Here is an 11,741-nt window from a genome sequence, read left to right as displayed (position 1 = left end):
ACACTGCAGTACTGAGGAGTAGCAGCAAGGGAAAAGAGGACTGGCTACATGCATTCACTCTGTCTGAAGCAAACTGCAGAGAAAAATGTTATAGAAATATTTTCACGGATAACTAGGCCATTTATAACTCCTTTTTATTAACATCCACAGTTTCCACCCTAATAATCTTCGAGTCAATTATGCCGCGTGCGGTTTCCGCTTTTGTTTTTCCTACAACTTCTTAGACCTCTGGAGTTTTGTGGTGGTCTTTGTAGTCTGGTTGGACGTCCACAGTGAATTCTCCGTAATTCGGGGCTGAACCCCACATCCGCTCAGACTGTCAGGAGAGGACATGTTTTAATTAACTGTGAACCTGCGACTGTTTCACAGCGAAGCCATGGTGAATCTACACCTCGGGTCCCACAGAGCTTAGTGTCAGAGTCAGCCCCCCCCCCCTCCTCCCCTGTTCGAAGGAACCTTCAGCAGATGAAGGTTTAGAGAGCCTCTGTTTGCTGCTTCCACATTTATCACTCAGCGGCACCCTGAGAGCCTGTTGACATTTCAACATAGAGCCGCCCCATCCAGACACATCAACCAGCGGGCTGTCTCTGTCTCTCTCTCTCTCTCTCCTACTCTTTCCTTCTCTTTCTTGTTTCGGGGGCAGGGGGGGAGGGGGGGTGCTAGGGATTGGGAGGCATGTATGTTTAAGCAGGATCATAAAACATGGACCGATTGTTTTGTCTGTGACAGAGGGAGCTGTGAGATAGCATAGCCTATGTCACCGCATTCAGTCCTAATGAGAAAGTGAACCCTGTTCATGGAGGTCGGTTGTGAGACAGGCTGGAGCGTCGATTTAGCCTGACTGACCTTGAGCTGAGAGACAACGACCTTCCCAACCATCGTACAGATTGAGCTCTGTTCACATAGTGTAAAAAAAGGCTGCTCTATAGAACCATATCTAACAAAAAGGTTCCATACAGAGCCTTTTTCATCTCCATAAAGTGCTGCTTCTTTCTGACCTGGAAAGGGTTCTATATAGAACTGAAAAACATATAGGATCTCTATAACATGTAGTATCTACAATATGTAGGGACTATAGTCTCTATAACATAGGTCTATAACATGTAGTCTCTATAAGACATAGGGTGTATAACACGTCTCTATAACATAGTCTCTATAACACATAGGGTCTATAACATTTAGTCTCTATAACATATAGAGTCTATATCATAGTCTCTATAACACATACAGTACTGTAGGGTCTATAACATGTAGTCTCCAGTCTATAACATGTAGTCTCTTCTTCTCTAATGTCAGGATTCCCATGATGTCCCAATCCCACACAGCTGTCCTGCATGGGTCAATCAGGCGTGTCTGTGACATTTCTATACACATGTGACATCATTGATTACAAGAAAGGCCACACCGTCAGTCTTCTGTCAAAACTGTCACGTAACTATGCTGATGCCTGATGCCATTTATGGCAACACATGGTTGACCTTGGATCGACATCTACTGTAACATAGGGCACATTGTTTTAATAGATGAAAGTTGTTATTGAGAGTTGAAAACAGACATCAATGTTGGTCAGTGTTCAAGGTATTGGGGGGATTTAGTGTGAAGGCATGATTGGACATAGCTGAAGAGAACATACCAACGTGAGGTCCAACAACATAGTCCTGTGGCTTTAGTGTAGCACTGAGAGTGGCTCTGTAGTCTTGTGGCTTTAGCGTAGCACTGAGTGGCTCTTAAAATAGTAGTCAGCACTCAAACAGTAGAACCTCCTATTCATCTGCCACAAGACGGTGAATCACTCCAGCACCAGCGCTCTCCTTTCCATGTATTTTAAAATCCCCATTGAAATATATAACCTTGTCAGTCAGGACTGATGAGAAGGACTCTGACATGTATTCATGACAGCTCCTTTTAAGACCAACCATAAAAGATGTACCAGGATTGCATACATAATATCTATAACTATGCATACTAGTGGTCAAGAGGAGTCTTGGGAATAATCCATAATCCAATAATCCATTTGGCTCGTGAAGTCGTGATTCATGCAATACTACTCGCAGTTTTAACTGGAACGCCCCTCACAACTTTTTTTCTCGGCTCGTGAACTCGCACCACTCACCCCCACCCCCACCCCCAGGTCACTTTGGAAGTCGTGAACAAGATGGCAGCTCCCTGTGTAACTAAGTGAAACTTAAATAATACTGTTTTATTAGCATTTCTGTCTTATTTGTGTCTAATTAAATAAGTTGTACACACAGTATTCCCCAACTGTTATCTGAGGACATGTTCAGGACCTTTTTTGTATGCACAAAATACTGCGTAGTGCGATGTTATCTACTGATTTGGCAAACACAGCTAGCTAACGCTCATCTTTGTTCCGTGTTGTTGTTGTCTACTGTACCGCGGTTACCTGTGGCGTCGTTCTCCATCTCTCCCACCTCCCACCTCACCACTTCCCAGACAAATGGAATGCGGCATAACAAGCAGGGGTCAAGGAGAGGGCAACTCTAGCTTACTTGACATTTGAATCTGTGTGCATGTGTGTGTGTATTACACATGTATTTAGCACCAGTTTGTGTGTCTCCACTTGTGGTCTATGTGTTGCTTTGCCAGAGCTTTTGCTTCTGTCGCTGCTGTGGTCAGAACGCCTGCATGGGCCAAGGTCTAGAGGTATGTGGGTGCCTGCTCTATTGACAGCCTGCCCCTCATCTGACATCACACAATCCAGCAGCTGTCCACCTCATCTTGTGTACCTGTGAACGAACATCTCCACTGTGTTTGCCCTTGCCATTCTGCTGCAGTTCTCTGTGTGCCAAGCTTTAACCCCCTCCACAGTGCACACATGTTCTTGCTCTGGTCTGCAAGTTCTCTATGAGAGTACCAGGAGGCCCCAAGCCCACTCTGCCAGCAGGCTGGACAGGCCAGGCTGGACCTGACTAGACCACGCCAGAACCTCTTGGGTACAGTGGGAAGCCTCACCCAGACCCGTCAGATGACTGTTCTAGAGCAGATCAACCCTACCTCTGCAGCAGCCGGCTGTACCAAGAGTAATAAGAAGCTCCTTCAGTTAAAAGCAGGTCATGGGATCATAATGGTAGAAATGGGCACGCCAATTTAAGTGTTAATAGACTGGCATACTGTTATTGATATGTCCAAGCTGCTCTGCCCATCTTCAATGATGCGGTTTGCGTAAAGCTGGTCTACAAAATGAATGGAGGTGAATGGGTGTCCGTGTTTGGGTGGCTCGTGGACCTGCCCTGTGTTTCGGATCCGCTCCAAAATTTAATGGGTTCTAAGTTCGCACATGCTACACCCCTCGACTGAGTTTCATGAAAATCGGTCTGGTAGTTTTTGCCTAATCCTGGTCCAAAAAATGAATGGCAGCGAATGGCCGGTCGTGAGTTGGATCCGCTTCAAAATGTAATGGTTTGGGTTTAAAGTTGGCCCGTTCTACCCCCTTCCACAGAGTTTCGTGAAAATTGGTCTGGTAGTCTTTGCGTAATCCTGCTAACAAACGAACAAACAAACGCACACACAAACACACGCCACGCCAAAACATTACCTCTTGCCCTGAACTGTCGCTGGTTTATTTATTTAATTACAGGTCACCAGACAACCTGTGTAATGAACTGCCAGCTGGTGACAACACACCATTTATTAAAGGGCATAATGCCAATTGATCAATCCTCCACATGTGAGACCGTTTCCACAGAAACACAATATGAAAATAATATTTTGAATGGTAATGTGTCGTGACACTGTGCCCTTCCAAAACCCTTCCCCCAGACTTGCTAAGTGAGTGCTGCACTATCTGAAGAGCTTTTTTGAGTGTTGTTTTGAGTCTTGATCAGTGCTATCTAATAAGTTAAGGACTAACAGATAGTAGTCACATTCCTGGCCCATGACTCAGTCTGCATCAAAAGCTCCTCTTGACATATAACAGCAGCACAGCTCAAAAGTTAGGCTACTGCAGGATTGCTGTCTTCCAGAGAGGATCTTGAGAGAGTGGAGGTTTTCCCAGCACTTTGCTTGGCTGATTCTCAGGTGTACAGTAGCCTATGGGAGGAGACATGCATGCTACCCTCAGGCCCCTGACTGTTTACACCACATGGAAAGACTCATCAACCCCAAATCACAGGGGTGATTTAAGATGAGAAAGACGAAAAACACAGCTTCTCTTTCAGAAGAGCAGCTAAGAGTGCATAGAGGGACAAAGAGAGAGAGAAAAATATTCTCTTTTTGTCCTCAAATCCCCTTTCTTCCTCAGTCTCTTAATTGTTGTCTGTATCTCACACATGCACCACGCACGCACGCACGCAAGCACGCACGCACGCACGCACGCACACACAACTTGTCTTTTGAGAGCAGCTAGGTTCAATCTCTATTTTTTCCCCAGAGTGTGTATAGAGAGGACATTATATATGACATTTTACAGTCAGGGCTAAAACTGGAGTGGACAAGTGAGGTTCAATTACTGTAGATGAACATTGAAAGGAAAATGTCCTCTTGTTTGTTAAAACAACTACATGTCTTTTGTCAGATCTGTTTGTTTACGTTTTTTTGTTCTTGCTGACATGACTCTTTGGACTACAGTCAATTACCCATGATGTTTGGTGAAGCGTACAGGAAATATCAGCCCACTTAACCTTTATAAGAGAAATAAAAAGAGCTGGAGTGGAGCATGAGAAGAGGGCAGAGAAAACAGGAGTGGAAGAGCTGGTGGAGAGAGGAAATGAAAAATAAGTGAAAAATCAAAATAGCGCTGAAGAAGGTTGAAAGCTAAGCGTCTTCTTAAATTCGGATGCAGCAAAAAAAGAACTGAACATTCCATCCAATGCATCTGTTGCTTGGCAACCCTTTTGTTAGGGGAACTATTTTGCTCGGCGGAATTGAGGGAATGATGCTTCGTTTTGAATAAATGTTAATATTTTACATTGCTGTGTTTATTTGACACTAATAGCTGTAGTAACCGTTGTATAAAATCGATAAACCACTCGAGGCCGTGTGTTATAGTGATTTTATAACAGCTAGGGGGGTTTTAGGCACTCCGCTTCGCATTGTGCCTAACAACGCCCCCTAGCTGTTATAAAATCACTATAACACACGGCCTCGAGTGGTTTATTGCTAAAATGACAGACTCTCTCCCCAAGGCTCTGCTTTAATGTCACAGAAGCACCTTTGAAACAGAACATGTAAAGTGACAAGAAGGTTGAAAGGGGTTTCGCAGATGAAACTGGCAGGTAGTCACATGGGTGTTTCAAATGAAGAGGGCTGATAATATGATTCTGTTTGTGGGTGTCAACCATGAACATTATAAACAAAACACTGGAAAAGTAGGTTGACTGCTTTCTAGTTTATAACATGCTCTTTCTGTGATGTTCGCCTCACTTCAACTTGAATTCTCCCCACATCTGTGGAAGGAGTTGGTGATGATCCCATTGGATTACTTCAGATATTTTGCCAGATTAATCATCTCGCAAGAATCCCTGTCAAGGCACCAGATGCAGCAAACGTCATGGCCACAGCTTTCTGCTTCAGACCATGACTGGGGAAATTCTCTGTGACCATGTTGGGTCCTACTAATCACCACAAAGTACCACAAAGAACCACAAAATACCACAAACTACCACAAAGTACCCCAAAGTATACCCCAAAATATCACAAAGTACCCTAAAAATACCCCAAAGTACCACAAAAGAGGCCCAACATATACCCCAAAATACGATAAAATACCCCAAAGTGCCTGGAAATACACCCCAAAGTACCCCTACAGTACACCAAAATACCCCAAAGTGCCCCATAATACCCCAACATTCCCCAAAGTATACCCCAAAATGCCATAAAATAACCTAAAGTGCCTGGAAATATACCACAAAGAACCCCATAATACCCCAAAATACCCCAAAGTCCCCTCAAGTATACCCTAAATACCCCAAAGTAAATTTGGGGTATTAGGAGCACTGGTGGTATTTGAGGGTATAATTCGGGGCACTTTGGGGTAGTTTGGGGTATATTGGGGTACTTTGTGCTATATTTCCAGGCACTTTGGGGTAGTGCCTTGTGGTATTTTGGGGTATACTTTGAGGTACTTTGTGGTTCTTTGTGGTACTTTGTGGTATTTGAGGGTATACTTTGGGGCACTTTGGGGTATTTTGGGGTATAATGGGGTTCTTTGTGGTATATTTCCACGCACTTTAGGTTATTTTATGGTATTTTGGGGTACTTTGTGGTATATTCCCAGGCACTTTGGGGTGTTATGCGGTACTTTGTGGTATTTTGTGGTACTTTGTGGTATTTTGGGGTATACTTTGAGGTACTTTGTGGTTCTTTGTGGTATTTGAGGGTATACTTTGGGGCACTTTGTGGTATTTTGTGGTACTTTGTGGTATTTTGGGGTATACTTTGGGGTATTTTGGTGTACTGTAGGGTATTTTGGGGTACTTTGTGATGTATTTCCAGGCACTTTGGGGTATTTTATGGTATTTTGGGGTATATGTTGGGGCTCTTTGGGTATTTTGGGGCACATTGGGGTATTTTGTGGTACAGTACTTTTGGGTATTTTTAGGGTACTTTGTGGTATTTCTGGGTATACTTTGGGGTACTTTGTGGTGATAAGTAGGATCCACCATGTTTTATTTTCAATAATTTCAGTTCTGAGAAAATCCCCATTGGATTGAAAGCAAGAACACTATTGTTCTCTTACAAACTTCTTGTACTTATTATGACGCCCACTTTTTTGGCACCTACAGTATCTACTTTCACACCATTTAAACTTTTTTCTGGTCAACTTTACATGGTGATGGCAGCTATGCCATATACCTTTCATCACTACTTATTCATTGTGTTTCAACCATTTTTAATGCTATGGGGTCTTGAGATTCAACATGAGACTCAATGGATGTCTATGGGAAATATATTTTTTTCCCTTTTAAACGGTTTAAGATATTCTCACCATTTAAACTTTATTCAGTGCATCTTTATCATGGTTGTGGCCGATATGACTTTTTTTTTTTCATTTTGATATCACTTGCGAAAAAAGGAAGTCTATGGATGAAATAACACTTTTGATCACTACTTGCCCATTTTTTAAGCTATACGTGCTAAATTCAAAGGGTATTACTCAGGCTAACAAGCTTATTAAACTGAGTGAAATGTCACCTTCCTACCATTCATACTTTTGGAATTCCTTTCAGCCTTAAATACATAAATTGTGAGAGCCTTGCCCTCATATCTGCATTAAAACCATTTTGAGTCAACTCAATGGATGTCTTTGGGAAATACTCTTTCACTCAATACACCACAACAAAGCTTGAAATACCCAGAATGACATGCTTATTACACTCATGTTGAGAAAATTTTATATTTTTTGAACTATTCAACTCATTGAACTGTATAAACTGAGTGATAATGACTGGTCATCAGTGGGAGATTTACTTTCAGTGCCTACTTGATTTTTTCCAGCTAGATACTACATTCAATTTTCAGTTTTAAACACTAACAATAACAACCTACTTAGTACTGTTAAAGCTATCTGAACTGCCTGCTTTCAGACAGTCTAGTTCCACATTACCATAATAGCAAAATATCTTACATTACCCTAATGGAGAGAATATATATATATATAGATAGAGGGATAGAGAGAAAGAGAGAGAGAGGAGACAGAGAGAAAAGAGCATAATCCCCACAATATTGTCTGACGTAGACCACTCCACATGAAAGAACTGTTGGGTGTGTGTTGTGTTGTTTTGGAGGATTATCCTCCCTTACTCTCGCGCCCCTAATCCGAGGTCAAGTGGTACAGCCTATTTGGTGCTGTTTCCAGAGTCACTTTCACAAGTCCATGGAAAACTTTCTTTGAAGATGTTTTGTTTTGTCATGCAGATTGCATCCCACAGCCAAGTCATGTCCATTAAAAGACAAGTCTATTCAGACATACTGGCACACGGCACATACTGTAGCAGCTCCACTTTCCATTGCTGTCTTCAGACAATGTTTATTCTCTGCAATTCCACCTAGCCTGTCTGTTTGTCTCTTTAAGTCTTTGAAACACATAATGACAGACACACCCAGGCACTTACGTACAGTAAATTGCACATAGCGGGCGCAGACACAAGACACACACACACACACACACACACACACACACACACACACACACACACACACACACACACACACAACACAAACACACACACACACACACAGCTGTCTGGGAGGTGTCACTATAGGACAGGGAGTGAATTGTTCCCATGATAAACAAGAGCCTTAAAAGCCTCACCATGAGGCTGACCACACACTACAAACCAAAGACAAAGTCCTATCAATAAACACAAACTATCTGGCACACACATTGTTGTGGTTAGAAGGGTTATGAAGCCGTGTTGAGAGGCTTAATTTACACAAAGCAACAGAGTTCATCAGTAAACTGGCTCTACTTCTGGGAAGTCTCCTGACCAACGGTATCTCTTCTGCTTTTCTTTTACCATCCTCTAAAATGTTTTAACGTGAAACACTTAGCCCAGTTAACAAGGCTTCTATCTTCAGCCAATTAGCAGGCGCTTCATTAAATATTGAGCAGGCAGCAAGGATACATTTTTAATGCACGTTTGAGGGACGGAGTTGTACAACAACTTCCCCTGGAGCGATGCACAGACGGCATGCACTGGGAAACGTTTTACGTACTTTACCAAGCCAACATGACACAAATCAGCACCACAAACCTCCTCCCGTGCTTGTATACAGTCTCAAAGCTAACACAAAGGCACAGTCACTCCTGGCTACCTCAGGCCATTTAGTCAGGTGAATCGTGTGTGAGCGTGCTCTATCGGAGTCTGTGCTTACTAATTTATTTGTACATTTATCTTTCTTATTTTTCAGTTTTCTCCCAATTTGGTACAACCAATTGCCCCCGACATGTCAAATTGCCTCATTCTTACTGTTGAAGATTTGTCGCACAACCCCGCCGATCGGCGATACGAAGGAGAGAGACAACTTCTCTCTGGAGCCTGGGACTGTGATTCTGACGCACACAGGGTCGCTGTAGCGTGACGAACCCTCAGGCCAAGACGCTCTAACCAGCCTCAGGGTGTGGCGGCTAGGGATGAGACGGTATGGATTTCTGCATTACGGTACGGTATCTAGTTACACGGTACGGTTTACGGTATTTCCCGGTATACGGCATTTCACCTCCCCAGTATTTACTATATATTATATATTAATACACAGGGAATGTCACGGTTCTAATACGTGGACATTTTATACCGCGGTTCGCGGTTTTATGGTATACCGTCTCATCCCTAGTGGCGGCCCAATGTGTCACTCCCTCTGGTATCCGGCCATACTTGGATCTAGCGAGACAATGAAGTGAACCCCGGTCCCCGGTGGGCAACTGCATCGACACCGAGAACGACCCATTAGACTGCTACACCATCACTTCTACTTCAACTGTGTGTGTGTGTCCAGCCTGAGACATCTGAGGGACCTGAGGAGCTGTGAAATAGGCCGTGAGTAAACACATTGACCTTTTCAGATATCAGAGGAGGATTTGAATCCATACAGATAGATGAGATAAGACCTCAGAACAGAGCTAATCTATCTCTGTACACCCCCCACTTCAACACTCTTCACATCTAACTCTCTTTAGATTTCTCCATGTCTTGCCAATACCTTTACTGTCATTTTCCCCATTTTCTACAAGAGTTGTAGGCAATGCCATCCAGGGATTGTTGTGAAGTAGGCCATTGGGTTGAACTTCAGTGAAATCACTTCAAAACCACACACAAGTCCGCCTTTTCTGGGATGCAAGGAGGCCTACATTACACAACCCCCATGCAATACGAGAATAGGCGACTGAGCTTTGATATAAATGCGTGTCTGAGATGGTCCAAAAGAGTTGGAAATCCAGGACAAGTTATCAATGACTTCCATCATGTCTCCCTCGCGTGGATTCCTAACTCAGCAGGGAGTCCGCTCAGGCTGGAACCCACAGACAGCACGCACACGACCCTTTATCAGGGAGCAGTCATCCGTGAAGACCACCCCTCTCTCATAGTCCTGACATAATAACCGTCTGCTAAAAACACTGGCATTCCCACGCTTCCATGCTATAGAAGCATGCTAAGAATAAGATAAGGAGATAAATATGCATGTTAAAAATATTTTAAGTACCGAATAGCCTAGGCGACTAAACTCAACAGTTGAATGTTATCTCTGTAGTCTATTCCTCGACTAATAAACTCACACAAGCAACACGTTTTGTTAGTTGAGTTACAATTGAGGATTTTTATATGGACTCAGAGTAAGTGTTATCGGAGACTTTAAATTGACACTCAACAAAAAAGCAGAGCTGGTGGCCTTTGGAGAAGCTTCCATAGTGGCCATAGTCCTCCGATAGGCCTACTTGGGAACTATTAGTCTAGTGGTGCAACACGCGTAGGTTATGCTACAACCATTATTTCATTAAGGGGAGTTTAAGGGGAATTAAGTGATTTGCATGGCCTAAATGTACCACTCACGGTGAGTGACTCACCTTTTGTTCAATGAATTCCAATAAATGGGTTCCATGTTAGTTGCAGCTACCCCCAGTAAATCCACAAGGAAGATCAATAGAAATCCTAATCCATTACAGCCGTCCCAGGGTGCAAAAGCACTCCATGCTCCTCGGCTCTCTGCTGCCATGGTACCCCGAAAAGGGGGACGGAGATCCGTTTGAGACAAAGAATCGCAGGGAGACTGCGAACGAAGTTCACCAAATCCCTCGGAGCGCACAGCTATAGCTGGACTTCGGCAACCACATGCGAGGAAACGTCCAAAAATCGATCGGGTACATTCACAGTTTGGTAGGAATGTGTGAGGCGATACAATGTAAACCCGTCTCCTGTTATAAGTACACTGCTACATGTAGCTCTCGTTTGCGTAGCTTATCCAAGAGTCGTTCTCCTATTCCATGATGTTTAACCTACTGTCCATCGTACATCTCAATCAGTGCACACCGAGCAAATTGATTTGCCGAAATTTCAGCTGCAGCATAATGTAGAAAGACCCATCAAAAAACGAAAATACTCATTGTGGATAATGACCGCTTTATATTCTGCCTCATCTCATAAAATGTCATACCGTGCCGTCCATGAGCTTGCTTGTTGCTCCTATGTCCCCCTACACCTCTTGGCAGTCATATATGAAGCTAAAGCAACATTCACTGGCCAAAGTTGACCAGAGCGTCTTCCCGTGCTAATGGAAAAGCAGCGACGTCGCTCTCCGGTGACCGTAAAGCTCTCCTCTCATATACGTCTCCAAAATATAGTGTGCAGCATTATTCTTTGCATCGTGGTATGGTATGGTACCATAACCTTATTTTCACAGCGATGTTCCGCTATAAGGCACCATCTTGGTCCAACTTCTGATCAACTTTAAGAAGCACTAGCTTGTTTTAGCTGACGAACTTCTGCATAGCCTGATGGATTGAGAGGGATGTGTAGGATCCGAGCCCAGACTGGGACAGTGCATCCTTCTCCACGCTCTGTCCTCAAATCTGGACAGAATGCGCTCCAGAGCATGAGACAGGCGAAAGGGAGGGAGATTTCCGTTTCTGAGGGGGGCACTTTCGATCAGTCTGTGTAGGCCAGGGAGGTATTGGTGTGCGCACAAGCCCTACTGAGCTTTTAGGTGACAATTAGGCCAATTACCAATTTTAAATAAATCATTTTATTTAGATTACTTTCCAATTCGTTTGGTGTTGACGGGGACCA

General features: G+C 43.6%; 1 protein-coding gene across 1 annotated transcript in view; it reads right to left on the bottom strand.

Moving 5' to 3' along the window:
* The window catches only part of LOC311318710 (ephrin-B3-like), a gene marked incomplete at its 3' end in the record, with an annotated part of 22,583 nt that extends 11,878 nt beyond the window's left edge, over positions 1 to 10,705 (bottom strand). Inside the window, exon 1 of the mRNA XM_084450126.1 lies at positions 10,523 to 10,705. Within this exon, the coding sequence (XP_084306252.1) occupies positions 10,523 to 10,671 (149 nt within the window). The 5' untranslated portion in view covers positions 10,672 to 10,705. The remainder of the gene's footprint in view (positions 1 to 10,522) is intronic.
* Between the last annotated feature and the right edge of the window lie 1,036 nt (positions 10,706 to 11,741).

This window comes from Borostomias antarcticus (assembly GCF_949987555.1).
Source record: "Borostomias antarcticus genome assembly, chromosome: 15".
Lineage (NCBI taxonomy): Eukaryota > Metazoa > Chordata > Actinopteri > Stomiiformes > Stomiidae > Borostomias > Borostomias antarcticus.
The sequence above is the reverse complement of the archived record's forward strand: the minus strand, read 5'-3'. Positions and strand labels throughout refer to the sequence as shown.